We start from the raw sequence: 16,477 nt of genomic DNA, 5'->3' as shown, positions 1-16,477 counted from the left end.
GCCATTCCACGCAAATACATATGCATATTATTTGGGAATTACTTCCAAGGTCACTGTATCTTATATTATTTAGTATAATTTTATAGTTGCTTTACAAATTCATATTTTATGTATTTTTAGTCTAAATATATTTAATTTTTTTTTCCATTTTAAGTATTTAAAATTTTAAAAGTTATAATTTGGTGTGTGATTTTAGTAAACACTTACAGTTGAGTTTATATAGTATGTTAATAACAATTACAGATTTGTAATCTTAAAATACATATTATCCATTTAGTAGATTAAAAAAAATAAAATATCAAAAAAGTCTGTAAAGAGTACATAATTTTAATAAGTTAATATATCATTGTTTACTACCAACATCATTACACTGTTCTCACTATATTTTTATTAATGTTTTTAAAGAAATCTCTATTCAACTTTGAGCGATACTTTGTCTTCTTCAATCCATCATTATAAACATATAAAACAAAATCAATCATTATTAAGGATAATAATTTTAACTATAATATTAATACATCTTTTTATGAGATGTATAATATTTACTATCCTTTATATAATCTTTCATGTAAATATTATCTTTCATTACGAGAATATAATAGAGTTTCATTTGTCTATATTAGATTTTATATATATAATGACTGGTTTCACACACTCAAATATTTATTATTTTTAATTTTGCACACTAAATTATAACTTTTTAAGAGTTTAAATACTTGATTATTAAATTTTAACAAGTTGATATACCATTTTGTAATAAGCTGTAACATGTTGTTGACCTGCTATATACATTCAATCATAAATATTTAATAAGTTTATACACCAAATTGTAACTTCTAAAAATTTAAATATTTAATTGTCAAATCTTAATAAGTTTATACACTATTTTTATAATTATCCCAATAATTAATGATAAAAATTTCAATGTATATGCATTCAGTATTGTTCTTTTTCTTATAATGAAGAGTTTTTTTATTATTGAAAAGAATCCATGCATATATTGATCTGATGTCAATTTTTATTTCCCCTATCATTAGAGTTATATAAATATATGCTTCCATATATTAACATGATTATAAATAAAAGATAGAGAAGAGTAAGAAAATTATTAGCTTAATATGGTTTTGAAGCAAACCTGATAGTTGAGTGTGTAAGGAAATCATCACCACCTTGGAACTAAGAAAAAATAAAAACAAATAATAATAAATTTTTGTAAGTTGTAAGTTTAATTATAATGCCAATAAAACATCTTAAACAAATTAATAAAGAAACTATAGGTCATATAAAAAGGAACAGAAAAGAGAATCAATCTTCAACTTAACTGAGACACAAAATTATGAAACTAATTAAAAACTAAAGTTCAGAATATATATATATATATATGAAGAAATAAAAAAGATACAAAGAGTAAAAAGTAATAATAATAAACACTAGCCAGAGCTTTAATTAATAATGGGCCTACCTTCGTGAATTGAGAATCTATGCTAGAATATGATATAAGAACAAAATAGAAAAGACTGTAAATACGAGTCTTTTAATATATTTTTCTAGTTATCGTATTATATGATTTAAAATATTTAAATAATAATAATAAAAAAAAAAAGGAATGTATTCACTTTTTAAGTAATGAAAAACAAAAAGTCTAAAAGGTTAAATTATAATATTTTATAGGTTACAACCTTATAACAGGCTAGTTCACTATAATTTAAAGAAAATTCTTAAAATTAATTTAAAAATATGGCTTAATATGTACAAGACTATAATAAAAAAAATTATTTACTAAAATTATTTTATAATAAAAATTAAAAAAAATACTTGTTCGTAAAGCTACCTAGTTCACTGTAACGTAAAGATTTATAAAAAATAGCTTAAGATATACAAAATAATATAATAATAATAATATAATTTTAGTCTCTTTTAGAAATTATCCGAGAAAAAAGCCTAACCAGATCAGATAAAAATGAAAGCTAATTATAATATTTTAGGTGTTAAAAACTATAATAATTTATAGATTATAAATTGTTTGTGTAATATATTAATATTTTTCGAAAAGGCTAGTACACCATAATGTAAAGAAATGCATTAAAATTCATTAAAAAAAGAAAGAGATTAATAAAAGCCAAATTGCGACGTTGCTATATATATATAGAGAGAGAGATATAGATAAATTAAAGATGTAATATTGTACATTCTGTCCACACTCGCTCCAAGAAGTTCAAGTGGTGAGCCTACCATAACCCAACACAACACAAAGAAAAAAAAAAAAAAAAAAAACCACATAGCAGCTCCAATTAATGCATCAAAAGCTGGAAGTTATTGTCGTCAGTTACAACAACATAGCCATACCCAACACTGTTGGCACGACTATGGAACTCCTCCATCTCACTTTCAGGAACCTGGATTCCTACCAATATGTTTGCACCAGTTTCACCCTGTTGCAGAGCAAAACCAATCATACTTAGTTCATATGGACCATGGGAGAAATCCCTGGAGCATAATAATTCACCTGTCTTATATTTGGTTTAAATCCATAAAAAAATTCATTTCATTTAATAATAAGACATGAGAAAGAAAATAAAATAAAAATGATAAAATTGAAAGAGATATTTTAGTGTTATGAAATGTATTGACTTACTAATATGGAATTCATTTGGAAATTCTACCTATTTTTTAGAATTTAGTTTAGTTATAACCAATTCCACACAAATTTGATTATGTGGAATACTAAATTAACTTACACTCCATTTAAAACATATAAATTTTAGATTCACAAATAAATTCCATAAATTTTATGAATTTCAACCAAACACTTTGCTAATGAATTGAAAAATCTATGGAAGAGATGAGATGGTTTTGGAAGCCAACCTGCCCCCGGTAATGGAACAAGCTAATGTTCCAACGTGGACTGAATGCATCCAAGAACTTCATAAGAGCACCAGGTCTTTCTGGGAAAACAAATTGACAGAGAACCTCATTTTGAACATTCAATCTGCCACCCATCTGCAAGAGGTACATAACAAACTAGCCTTAGAATACCATTCTGCTAATGACACAAAAATTCAATAGATTCATTTCAATTTCAAATTCATAAATCCAAACCCGTGATAAGAAAATATCATTACCAAATATCGCAAGTGATCTTTGACCAAATCGCTTGATGTAAGATTGTAAGTTCTCAATTGTGAAGCTTCCATCCGCTGCTGTAACGCTTGAATTTCAAAAACTGTATGAAGGCCAACACTGCACAGAATATCAGTGATACATCATTTATATGATTTACAAGAAAATAGCCCTGCGAATTTTCCTAAAACATCAATGGCATAAACAATTAGACAGAAGAATACTTTGTATTAATTATATAAAACAGAATTATTTGGATTTTCCAAGTAACTAATGAATTTAATACACTAACCTGTAGAGAACAACAGCCTCCTTTTCAGAACTACATCTGTATTTGAACTCAGTTATATTCATAGGTCCCACCTGACACCCAAAGTAGTTTCAATACAAACTAGAACAGGTGCTTTATAAAAGGGAGTTCATTAAAGTTGTGAAGGCAAACCAGCTCACAAAAACGTTTGAACATCCCGGGCTCTTCTGGCATAACAGTTGCAAGCACAGCCTCTTGTTGCCTACCAACATTGGCAAGTTCAGTTACAATCCTCAGTTTATCAAAATTCATATTTGCCCCGCTGGTTATTGCCACAACATTTTTGCCCTCAAGGCCATAATACTTGCAGTATGCTTCTGCTCCAGCAAGGGCAAGGGCACCTGCTGGCTCTAAAATGCTCCTTTTCTCCTCAAACATGTCCTGCAGTACATGAAATAATTTCCTCGATCATTTTGACTGCCATATGCCAGCTTGCATGGTTAGCCATAAAGGAATACAATTTGACCAGATATCATTTTAAAAGAAGATAGCGAGCATGAAAAGGGAGCCAAGGGAAACAAGGGCACAGTCTCTTTCTCTGTCAACTCTCCAGTTAAGCTAACTAATAATGCAAAATGCATTGAGGTGATATTTAAAGAGGCTCGGAACATGGAAGAGATCTTACCTTTATTGAGGCACAAATAGCATCACGGCTTACAAGAACCACACCATCTATTAATTCCTTGCACAAACGGAAAGTTTCTTCACCCACCTCTTTAACTGCAACACCATCCGCAAAACCTCCAACCTGGTCCAACATCACTCTCTCACCATGATGTAGGGACAGTGCCATTGCATTTGCATCAGAGGGTTCCACCCCAATGATCTTTACCTGCATTTAAGAATCACGTTAAGTGGTAGTCATGAATTCAGAGCTCCCAAGTCCATGAAACTTCTCCATACCAACATGCAGAAAGTAGTGGCACGACGAACAGAATTCATGAAAAAACTAAAGAATAAATGTCGAACAGTTAAAAAAATAAACAGTAGCTACAAATTCTAGCACACCAACCAACAGACCTCAGGATTAACCCTCTTCACATATGCAGCAATACCAGCTATTAGCCCACCACCCCCTACAGGCACAAAAATTGCATGCATTGGTGCTTGAATTTGACGAACAATTTCCATCCCAACAGTTCCTTGTCCCATGATAACGTCTGGGTGATCAAAAGGAGGTATGAATGTTCGACCCTCCTCTTTGGCCCTTTTCTTAGCATATGTCTGTGCCTCATCATATGAATCCCCAACTAGAACAACTGTTGCACCCAATCTCTCAACAGATTGCCACTGTAAGGGGAAACAATCTATAATGAAATTACCAAAGCAAACTATTACGATTAAGTCATAAAAATAAACTTGAAAAAAATGTACCTTAATCTCAGGAGTAGTTATAGGCATAGCAATCACTGCATTGCATCCTAGTCTCTTAGCAGCTAATGCAACACCTTGGGCATGATTTCCAGCCGACGAGCAAATAACCCCTTTTTCCAACTGTTCCTTTGAAAGTTTTGCCATCATGTTATAAGCTCCGCGTAGCTTAAATGAGAAAACCTGAGAAACAGAGCGTTGAGACAAACAGTACAAGAGCCAATCAGAATGCACATTTTTCCAATTCAAATATCAAACAGCGAACTCATCTGAAGACATTGCTTTGGAAAATTGACCAAGTACATATTGTTTCTCGAGCAGTCGCCACACAGACGTGGCCTCTGCTCTTAACTAACAAAAGAATCTGAAAAAAGCAACCTCAGGCTTTGCATTAAGTATGCCATATTTCAATCACAAAAGAGAAGGTGAATTAAAGAATTCATAAGCAAGAATATACTGGACGCTAGCAGCTCTGAGAGTAATGAATAACAGGAAAACAAGCTAATTCAATTACTTGTACCACCTAGCTCAACCAAAAGGATGCTTAAATCACATTGCGAAACTGGCGAAATAAATCTCCTTCCTAAACTGTAACCTCAAACCAAACATGAAAATAAAACAAAGATAAAGCCCTCATCCAACTGAATTGTCATCAACAATCACTTAAATGAAGCAAGAAATAACACGAGAAGAATTCAAAGTACCCAAAAATAATCAAATCATTTCAAATTCTATAATCCCTCCAAGAAAAAGAAAAACAGAGTCGCTACATTTCAAGAACTAATTCAGTAAAATATCCTCAAGAAACCAAAAAGAATCAACCTAAAATCCAAGAAAGAAAAACGGTAAGTGTCTTATTCAAATAAAGTAAAACAAAAACAAAATGGAAAAGATCAAAGCTTTACCGGCTGTAAATCCTCTCTTTTGAGCCAAACTTTAACCTTTAATCTCTCAGATAATTTAGGAGCAAATTGCAAAGGAGATTCAATAGCGACATCATAAACTTTAGACGACAATATATTAGTCAAGTATCCCATCGCATTTATAATATCATTAGCTCCATTATTATTAACTGCACGGTCAGGTACTGCCCCAAGATATCCAGGAGGGTATTGCAGAGAATTTGGTGAAACTTTATTCAAGGAAATACTAGATACTGTTGTTGATGATGATGATGATGTGGTGGAGGCGGCGGAGGAGGTGGTGGAGTTGGTGGTCGGTGATGGTGTTGGCATTGAAGGGACTTCTGCTGCTTGTTTTGAAATGGCGGCATTTATGAACGGTTTGATTGGAAGTTTGTGGAGGCCGGAGGGCGTGCTTGGATTCAATTTGACACGGTGGTTTGAACGGAGAAGCGGCGCGTGTGACGGTGTTAAACGGAAAGTCTCCATTTCTATGTTACGTTTATTTGAGAGAGGAGAGTAATAGACACGGACGCATTCTTTTTCAGTGATGGCTGCTCATAAATAGAGGCTTGGATTGGGAAATTATTATTTTTTAAAAATATTTTACGACAAGTTTTATCGCAATTTTCTTTTACGGTTTAATTAATTTATTTTTTCCTTGTTATAATTTAAGTAAGATATATGCATAATATGAATAATTACTATTTATTTATTGTATTAGTTTCTTCTTGATATTTAGAGAATATATTAAAACACTCTTTATTTCACATTATTATACTAATATATCTTTCGGTTAGATTTTTCAATTAGTTAACAATTAATTCAAAATAAATTTATTTATAAATTTAAATTTATGTATTTTAAATAAAATAAAAATATAATCAAAATTCTTATAGAATTGGTTATAGATGGACTAAATTCTAACAAAATATATAATATTTTCAAATGAGTTTCACATTAATGAGTTAATATATTTTATAATACTAAAATTTCTCTTTTAATTTTATTATTTCTATTTTTTTCTTTCATATATTTTTCTAAATTAAATGAATTTTTAAATATATTTCAACCAAATATATAATTTATCCTTTCTATTTCCTTTTTAATAATCTCCTTATTTATTTCAATTTTTTTCCTAATAATAATAATAGTAAATATAATAATTCTTTAAACAATATAAAAAAATTAAAATAGTAATTATTCAACCATAAATATGATATATATTAGTTATTAGTATTAGATGAGGTAAAAGAATAAGTGAAAGGATGTTTCAAATTCGAGATCTATACCTTTAAAGATGATTGATTATAATAATGATGATGGCGCAAACTTCGCTACTTACATTCCAACAGTAGTACTTCAATAAAATAGTTATTTATACAAACCAAGATTTAAAGGCACAAAGTAATAATCATCGGAAGACTTAAATTTGGTATTCACATACTTTAGCCATTAAGACATTCAATTGCACCAATTATATCCGGTTTATACGCATTGTCATCAACATCAACAACTTCATCGTCAATAATAGTCTAACCTCAAACTGATAATACACATCAAAATTAATATGAACATCTCAAAATTTATATTATCAACAAGATCTTTTCTCTTAAATTGCATCTAAATATCAAATTCTTAGACAATATTTAGAGATTCTGGTGGTGACGATGGTGTTGGAATACATTAAGAAATAAGCTCATTTTTAAGATTAAGCAAGCTTGAGAATAAGCTTCAAGAAGAGGTTAATAGAGCGAGTGGCTAGTATCCATGAAGGAAGAAGTTCTAGTGGCGTACAAGAGGTGCGATAGTTTATGCCGCCATGGAGAAAGAAGTTGCAGCCACGATAAAAATTATTGGTACGTGTTAAAAGCAGAAATAGCTTTTGGATTTGAGAGTTTTAAAGGAAAATGATTCACGTCACGACCATCATATAAATAATAATATAGCGGGCTATTAAAAAATTTTATATATTGAATAGAATCTATATCTTATATAATTTTTTTTATGAATAGCTAATAAGAGAGAGATAGAGTGATCAATAGTAATAATTCTGCTAGGCGTGATCATACAGACTCTCCTTTGCTGCAGAATGTTCATAGAGCCATAACTAGCTTGGACCGAACCCAAATCTGTCATTGCAGCACCAACCTTGGAGCTAAGAAGAGAGACCCAACTGAAGTAGAGTTCTAGGTGCTCTTAAAAAAATGTCCTCAATAAAACGTCTCGCCTTATATATGAACCCGAAATCTTGAGCAACTTGATAAAAGTCATTCCCATCGAGCTACCACCATAAGTGGTCCCATATCTTATATACATATACATGGACCCATAAATTTAATAAAATATTTGCAAGTTTTAAATTGAGGATTTGAGTTTTTAATTATTTTTTTTCAGATTTGTATTTAGATTTATTTTCTTAGAAGGGTGAAAATGGTATTCTAGGGGAATATTTGATATTTTATAGATAGAAATAACGATTATTTGATTGAAAATTTGACGGACAGATTTTTTTAATATAAAAAATTAAATAGAAATTTTAATATATTTAAATAATAGTAAAAGATAACTAGTATAATATACTAAACTGTAGGGGTAATACTTGTTTAACCATCATCCATGAGAAATCACAAAGTCAAATTTTAAATTTTTAATAGAGTTAATAAAATATAAATAAAGTGGTTTTGGTGAAATTAAAAATTATATATTAATAATTTAATATTTCTAAATCAGTTTCTACCTACCACATTAAATATGATATAAGTGATGGTTGTGCTAAAAAAAAAGACTATTAAGTAATAGTGATTTATATATGCACGTAGCATAGGTTATTGCTATTATTTTAATTATTAGTATAATTATTTAAAATAAAAATTAAACAATTCTATTTAAAAAAATAAAAAATATATATAAATATATAATATTGATTAATAATAATTAAATATTAATATAATTAGCAATATTATAATCCATTAATTTTAATAGAGAATAACTTTTTACATCTGTTTATATCGGTAACATCTTATTAATTTTCTTTTTAAATTATCTTAAAGGCACATTTTAAATGTCGGCATGGTGTATTTTATTTTTTCAAATAAAACGATATAAAATTTTATCTTTTCTTGTCCACTCGCAAAAATAAATAAATTAGAACTATAGTAACCTCCTATACCGTAAGGGTTGCATAACAACCGTTGTATTCATTATTTTGAAAATTTGACCGTTGAGCAAAACGGAAAATACTATTTATCAGTGCAATCAATTTAATCGACTGGATCGGTTAAAAAAAATTGATTATACTTTAAAATAGTAACTATAACAAAATAATTAATAATTTATTAACTTTTAATAATATTTAATAAAATTTAAATAATAAAATAAATATAAGTGGATGCATACATAAGTAAAATATATAAATTGTAAGAAAGCAAATAAAAAACACTAAATTTTCAAAAAATTATTAATTTTTCTTTTAAATATAAATTGTAATAATCTTAAACACAAATTCTATTTTTTATTTACTTTTTAAATATTTATTTAATAAATATATACAAAAAGATTAAGCTGGTTTTCTAGTTTAACCGGTTCCATCTGATCAATCCAATTTAACCGTAAATCTAGTTTTTAGATTAACTGGACCTAGATGACCACTAATTTCGGTTGAACTAGTCGATTTGGTCTGATTTTTAGAAAACCAGTTGAATCCTTAAGCAAGTTCTACGATTACAATTGTTAAATTTCGATCTTTTATTCTTTCTCTCTTTTCTATTAGAAAAAAAAAATATAACAAATAAGATATTAAATTTAATATCTTAGACACTTTTATCATAATATAAGAAATAATAGTAGTCTATAAATTATAAAATCAATTTATATATTAATAAATAAGTTAAATATATTTTAAAATTCTAGTAAAGTAAGTGTGGTATTTACCAAAATTTGATTAAAAATTTCGAAAATTCAATATATATCTATATAATTGTTGTTGTACGTAAAAATTACTTATAGTCCAAAAATTGTATATTTACGCGTTTAGATTTCGATTAAACTTAACCAAAATTAATCCATATCTCACACTTTGATGGATTGTTATATAAAGCATGCGAGATACGTGTTATATTTTCTTTTTCTTTTTTCACTTTAGATACTTTACACTAAACAAAAAAAACACTTTTCTTGTCCATTTCTTTATTTTCTATTATACTAATATTAATAATTTTTATTATATATTTTTATTTTTATTTTATATTTTAAAAATATTTTTTTCTCTTACAACATTAAAATATATTTTTAATTATATAATATTTTTATAATTAAAAATACCATATATTAAAATTAAATTTAATATATATCATGAATTTTTATTAATAATTCAAATTTTAGTGAAAAATATTAAATCAAATCATAATTTAGATATATTGATATTTTAAGTTAGGGTAAAATTTAAAAAACTATTATGTGATTTGCACTTTTACACTTATAGGGTCAGAGATATTTTTTGTATCAAATGAGTAGTATGTGTTTTATTTTTTTAGCATTTTTTAGATACATTCAATATTTTCTCATTTTTAGATTGTAAATATTAATAATAGTATAAATATTTGATAAAATAAGTATTATTAATTAATATAGCATCTGATTAAATATTTTGTTATCATAACAATTTATTATAATATATTTTTTTAGTTCTAATGGAATTTATAAAAAAATTTAGATAAAATTTTAATATATTTATGAATTCTTTGATGCATTGTTACATGCTATATTTCTTATAAAATTTTAATTTAGTAATAGTTCATATTAAATATATAAAAAATTATGTAGAAAATAATAAAAATACAAATGTGTACCTAAAAAATGCTAAAAAAATAAAACACATGGTACTCATTTGATACAAAAAATATATTCATCCCTAAAGTGAAAAAGCGTCAAACTACAGAGTAATTTTACTTTACTGTTAAATTATATTACATCTTATTTTATAAAATTTTAATTTTAATTAATATTTATTATATAATATTTATGTAAATTTTAAAAGTTTAATAATAATAATAAAATATTAAAATATATAATTTTATACTCATAATTATAAATTATAAAGCACAATTATAGATTATGAATACAAGTTTATCAATAAAAGCTATAAATATCAATCATAAACAGATATATAAATTATAAATTATAGATTCACTACGTGTATATATGAGGTTTATATCTGAAAATTTATAAAAGAACTACAAAATTATATGTTAAAAGTATAAGGTTCGTAAATTATAAATTATAGGCTTAGTACGTGTACATCTAATTCATACATCATAATTCAAAAATTTATAAATTAAAAAAATAAATTCATATATTAATAGATAGATTTACAGTTCATAAATAATGAATTTGTACATTGATGAATCTATAAACAATAATTAATAATTATATTGTTTATAACTACATTTAATAGTAAATTCTCAATAAACCAATACTGTACTAACAATAAACCTACAATCTATGCTTAATGAATCCACAACTTATCTACAATCTATATTTAATGAATTTACAACTTATCGCATATTAATATATGTGACGGTGAAAAATTCAATGTAATATAAAAGATTAAATATAATATTCAATAAAAATATAAAATTATCCTCATAAGTTATTTAAAAAGAATACTCATACAAATGTTTAAAATTTATAAATAAAATTTTTATTCAAAATATAAATTTAGTTTTTTATTTTTTCTATTAATTTTCATGATATAAAATTATCATTAGAATAATTAAACAAATCCAAAAATTCAACCACTAATTTGATTTTTTCCCCAACTACGAATATAAATATTTATAAAAATTAATATATAATATTAATTATTTTTAAAATATAATAAAATAGAAAAAACATAATATTTTGAAAATATTATGAATAGATATATTTTTTGAAAACAATCAGTTTAGTTTGATTACAGTTAGCGTATTTCTTTCTTTATGAACATCAAATTTTTGTTGGAAGTTATATACGTGGACGCGTGACTATTCATTAAATTTATGTTCTTTAGATCGAAGGCAGAATGCATTATGTATCTCAGGTGCAGAATATAATTTGGCACAACTTGAAAAGCATGCGGGCAGTTAATCTTGAGTCTGGTCCATTCATTATTGTTGTTGCATAATTGATTGTTCAAATTAAAACCATTAATTCTATTTTAACTACAAGGCATTTTAAAATATCTATTCTGATCCAAAAACTACAAATAAAGACCTTTAGCAGGAATAAGACCTTCTCGAATAGCAAGCATTTCACTAATAAGAATAGAGTTATTCGCGGTCACACTAAATTTGTTATTATTTTCATAATTAATATAAGTGTATAACTGTATTTTATTATGTGATAATCATGAATAAGAAAAAAGAAATGTTTGTTTTATTTTTTGTTCTTGAAATTTTATTATAAATTTTAGATTTAAGTGTTCAAAAATATGAAAAAATATTTAAAGTGAACTGTGGACTCATAACATCTCTAATACATCAAATATCTGTTGGTTTTTTAAAATTATTAATCGAATAACATTAGGGATGGCAATCGAGTGGGATTTCGAATACCCGAGACGACCGTACCATAATAGGATGAATTTTAATGATAATAAATGAACTTAAAATGTAATTTTACTATCCGTATTGGATTTGAATCGGTTCGAATTTGAACTCGCTAATACCCGTTAACGGAACTTGATTAATTAAATTTTATTGCATCTTATTTAGTTTTTTTATTTAGAATATTATTTTAAATTCTATTATATTTATACTTGGATTGTATTAATATAATAAGTTATAATATTAATATTTAAATTTAATTAGTTTATATTTTATATTTTTTTCACTAATTATTTAAATATATTTTAGGAGTAGATAAATAAACATCTTTAATTACATAAATGTTCATATAAATGAATATTTAATGAGTAAGATCTTTATTGTCTATTTAAATATTTTTAAAAATTAAATAATAAATATTTAATTTAAACTAGTTTGAATTATATTCGGATAGTATATAAATAGTTTTATTGAATTTTATGACGTATTCAAATAATAAAAATAATTTTTTAATCAGATATAAAATAAATTTAAATATAAATATTTTAATTAGATTTAAATTTGGACATTCTAAAATGAGCAGGTATGAGTTATCATTATTAAATAATACAGGAATATAGGAGTGTATATTTATAGAAGTATCTCAATAAATTTAAATAACTCTTTTAAGAGGAGAAAAAAAGGAAAAAAGAAGTAATAATGATAATTATGTGAGGGAATTAAAAACAAAAACATTAGGTCAAGGAGCAGAGGTGAGATGCATGCTAGGTAGGTCCCGACTCTAATGCTGCTGCTGTTACTTAGCGCGTGTTTGGAGTTACGTACAAATCCAGTCAGGACATGACACGTGGCTGTGATGTAGAATATGATTTCCTGTTGAAGGAAATATGATTTTTCTCTTTTGTTTTTCTTTTTAGTGTTAAACTGTATCATTTCTGTTGTTATTTGCTTTGCATGTGACGTTGTCACGTGAGCAAACTTATTTATAAAATTTTAATTTTAAAGTTTTAAACCCTTAATAAATTAGAAGAGGATTATTATTATTATTTTCAAAAAAATAAAAAAGATTATTTTTATAAAGAATAACAGCAATTGTAAGATATTTATAATAATTTATAGTACTTTGACTTCTTGTTTAAAAAAAAAAGGTGAGGAAAATATGTTGAAAAGGAAAACCAAATAGTACTTCTTTTCTGTCGTCTTATTGGACAAAAAAAAAAAAGAAAAGGAAAACAGAGAGAAACAGAGACAAAATAATTGATGGTCCCTCAAAAGTCATTTTCTCTCTAAAATGAAATAGAAGAAAAAAAATAAACAAAAGGACAATTTAAATTGTGATTTTATACTCATAATAATTCATCAATTATGAAAATATAGAAATTCAATTTTTAAGAGTTATTTTTTCACTTTATCTAGATACTAAAAAAGATAATTTATTTTTTTCTCTTATTTTTCTATTTTTTCTCTTTTTATGCTCATATTTTTCATCTTTTTTTATATTAAAATCAAGACGTCCTCGTATTCCAGATCGTAATCACTAGTATTGAATTTTATCTCTTTTTTAGGAGGCAAACAATATTGGTAAAGTAAAAAAGAGATTAGTGTCCAGGAGTTAAAAGAGTAGTATCTAATTTTGACCGAGATTTTAATTTGGTTATAATTATAATCAATTAGTTGAATTATATCATTTAATTAAAAATCTAAATGAGGGGTCTAATTTACAAAAAGACACAAATATTTTTAATGTCATTAGACCTCATATATTATATTATTCCAAATGAATTAAATATATAAATTTGATAAATTGTACAAATAACACTAATAGTTTTAATAGAGGAATAGCAATCGCAATGCAACAATGATAATAATACATATAATAAATAAGTATGAAAATAAAAGAAGAAAGGTATAGGAATCAATTTGCTAATTGACATTTTTATTATGTTACTATATATTTGCTTTTATTATTATTTTAAATAATAAAAATCCTAATTTGTAGAAAATATGACTGTTAGTGAAAGTTTTTTAAATAAAAGAGATTAACAGCTACTATCTTAAAATATTAATTAAATAGCTTAATATATATTTTTAGAAATTAAATATACAAATACTCATTAAAATAAATAAAATGCCTTTTGTATTTGCGTTGCGTCGCAGGGTTGCACACCAATGATATTTACCTTAGCATTTGATAGTCAAAAGTGGTACTATTTCATGAACTAAAAAAATTCCAAGGGTCTTTCGAGAATTCTATCAGAACCAATAAACTTGTCAGAACAATTTTTAATAAATTAGTAAAAGCTTAACAACTAATAAACCTCAGGATTACCCCTTCTAATCATGGGCAAAATACCAGCTAATCACCACCCTAAATGGCACCAAATCATGCCAAACGTACCGTGTTTGGAATTATATAAAATAAGCACACCTAATGCAAAATTGTCTTTTGCTTAAAAAGAAAGAATTTATGCTTAGACTGAAAGAAAAAAAAGGTCATTTTTTATTTTAATTTAGTATCTAAAGTTTATTATTTACTGCAATTATATAATCAGTTCATTAAATAAAATAAATTCTTAAAATCACATATGTACAATGTTTTAAGTATTATTTAATGTGGTAACAATAAGTGGTCCAAGCAAATATCTAATTTATGTGGGTTCTGGCGTTTTGCTGATGAGAGATGGAGTCAAACTCTAAAGACTGACGGGGCAGGGCGGCAGACTCATGTAACATTAAAAGAATACTAACAACATTAGCTATTAGGTTTCTTTTTCTTTTTTTGTTTTAATAGGATTTATCTTAGTTAATTTTTTTTTTATCGATAGATAGATTTTAGATTTTATAGAGACAAAAATAATCAATATTATAAAAAAAGGTGATAGTCTGTTAAACTTTAATTAAATTAATTCACGAAGATATTTTTCTAAATAGACTTTGTAGGCAATTAATGGGTCACCCAATTAATAATGTAATCTATAATAAAAAGGATGAATATAAAATTAAAGATTCAAAAATTATATATAACTTAAAATACTATAAAGCTCACTAATAATCTATAGATTAGACAAAAAATTTTAATTTCTTTTCCATTCATTGGATTTGCACAAGCGACATCACCATCACTGATATTTACAGCTGTTAATATATTTTGGACTCTAGTAATACTTAATTATACATGTTTTTTGTATTTTCAACATAAAAAATACACCACCTTCTAGATATTGTTGCTCTTTATTGATTTTTAATAAATTTATAAAAAAATCTAAATTTTCTGTACTAATAAAAAGAGAAAAAGAAATAACATAAATATTTTTTTCGAAAAGAACATATAATAGATAGAAGAAGATGCAGACGTGATAAAAATAAAAAAAATTATATAAAAACAAGAAGAAAATAGGTTACTGCCGTCGTCGACAGTAAAAAATTTTTTTTAAAAAGAGAAAAATGATTCGAATTATAGGATTAATTCACTATAAGAGGAGCGCAACCATAGTCTTAACCTCATATTAGTGGGTTTTTTTTAAGGAGTGCGTCATTAGGATCATATTGCATTTCATGCATAATTACATATGAAAACTAATAAAAATATTATAATGCTTACAATTTAAGATATAAATGAATATTTAATAATTTAAAATATAGAAAAAAACTATTGAATTGATTTAAATTTCTAGAGATGTCTTTGGTCTATAGAAATAATAGAAACTCAAATCCCAAGGCTTGACTGAAGAAAAAGACGTTTCACTTGTTTTTTCTTGAGATGACACCTGTCTCTTTGAATAACCTCAAATAACTAATTTCAAAAAAGAAAAAAAATAAAGTTGAGAATGGACCTTCATAAATTTAGTGTACTCAGATCATAGACATAACTATTAATTCTTATTGATTTGTGATTTATTCATTTTTTTAGAAATTTTAATATCACTCCAAATTTTTATTTGACCAATTTCCATATACCTTTTCATAAATTTTTATCAACATTTATTTATTTTACTGTTATGTTATTCATTCAAAATCTATCTTTTATTTTTAAATTCAACTATTTAAGTGAATAATATCAGATAATAATTGTTAGACATGTTTAAGTGCGCAAAAATTAAAAGTCCAAGTGTACAACTTATGTGTTTTTTCCTTAAATATATAGAGCAAATTATTTATTAACTTTGTCTTTAAATTCTTACCCATATAAT

At 25.9% G+C, this 16,477-nt stretch overlaps 1 protein-coding gene across 1 annotated transcript; it reads right to left on the bottom strand.

The window, feature by feature from the left end:
• Positions 1-2,109: 2,109 nt before the first annotated feature.
• Positions 2,110-6,257, bottom strand: LOC8274901 (threonine dehydratase biosynthetic, chloroplastic). Its single transcript, XM_002528579.4, has 9 exons — positions 5,707-6,257; positions 4,805-4,984; positions 4,451-4,720; positions 4,056-4,262; positions 3,563-3,811; positions 3,413-3,483; positions 3,123-3,240; positions 2,866-3,000; positions 2,110-2,432 (listed from the first exon to the last, which is right to left on the bottom strand). The coding sequence occupies exons 1-9, from the start codon at positions 6,190-6,192 to the stop codon at positions 2,292-2,294; spliced, it is 1,857 nt and encodes a 618-aa protein (XP_002528625.2). The 5' UTR covers positions 6,193-6,257; the 3' UTR covers positions 2,110-2,291.
• Between the last annotated feature and the right edge of the window lie 10,220 nt (positions 6,258-16,477).

This window comes from Ricinus communis, chromosome 10 (assembly GCF_019578655.1).
Source record: "Ricinus communis isolate WT05 ecotype wild-type chromosome 10, ASM1957865v1, whole genome shotgun sequence".
Lineage (NCBI taxonomy): Eukaryota > Viridiplantae > Streptophyta > Magnoliopsida > Malpighiales > Euphorbiaceae > Ricinus > Ricinus communis.
The sequence above is the reverse complement of the archived record's forward strand: the minus strand, read 5'-3'. Positions and strand labels throughout refer to the sequence as shown.

Coding starts and splice junctions, on each gene's coding strand:
- LOC8274901 (XM_002528579.4), bottom strand. CDS start 6,192: ATGGAGACTTTCCGTTTAACACCGTCACACGCGCCGCTTCTCCGTTCA. Junction 4,985..5,706: donor AAAGAGAGGATTTACAGCCG/GTAAAGCTTTGA, acceptor TCTGTTTCTCAG/GTTTTCTCATTTAAGCTACG. Junction 3,812..4,055: donor CTATTTGTGCCTCAATAAAG/GTAAGATCTCTT, acceptor CATGTACTGCAG/GACATGTTTGAGGAGAAAAG.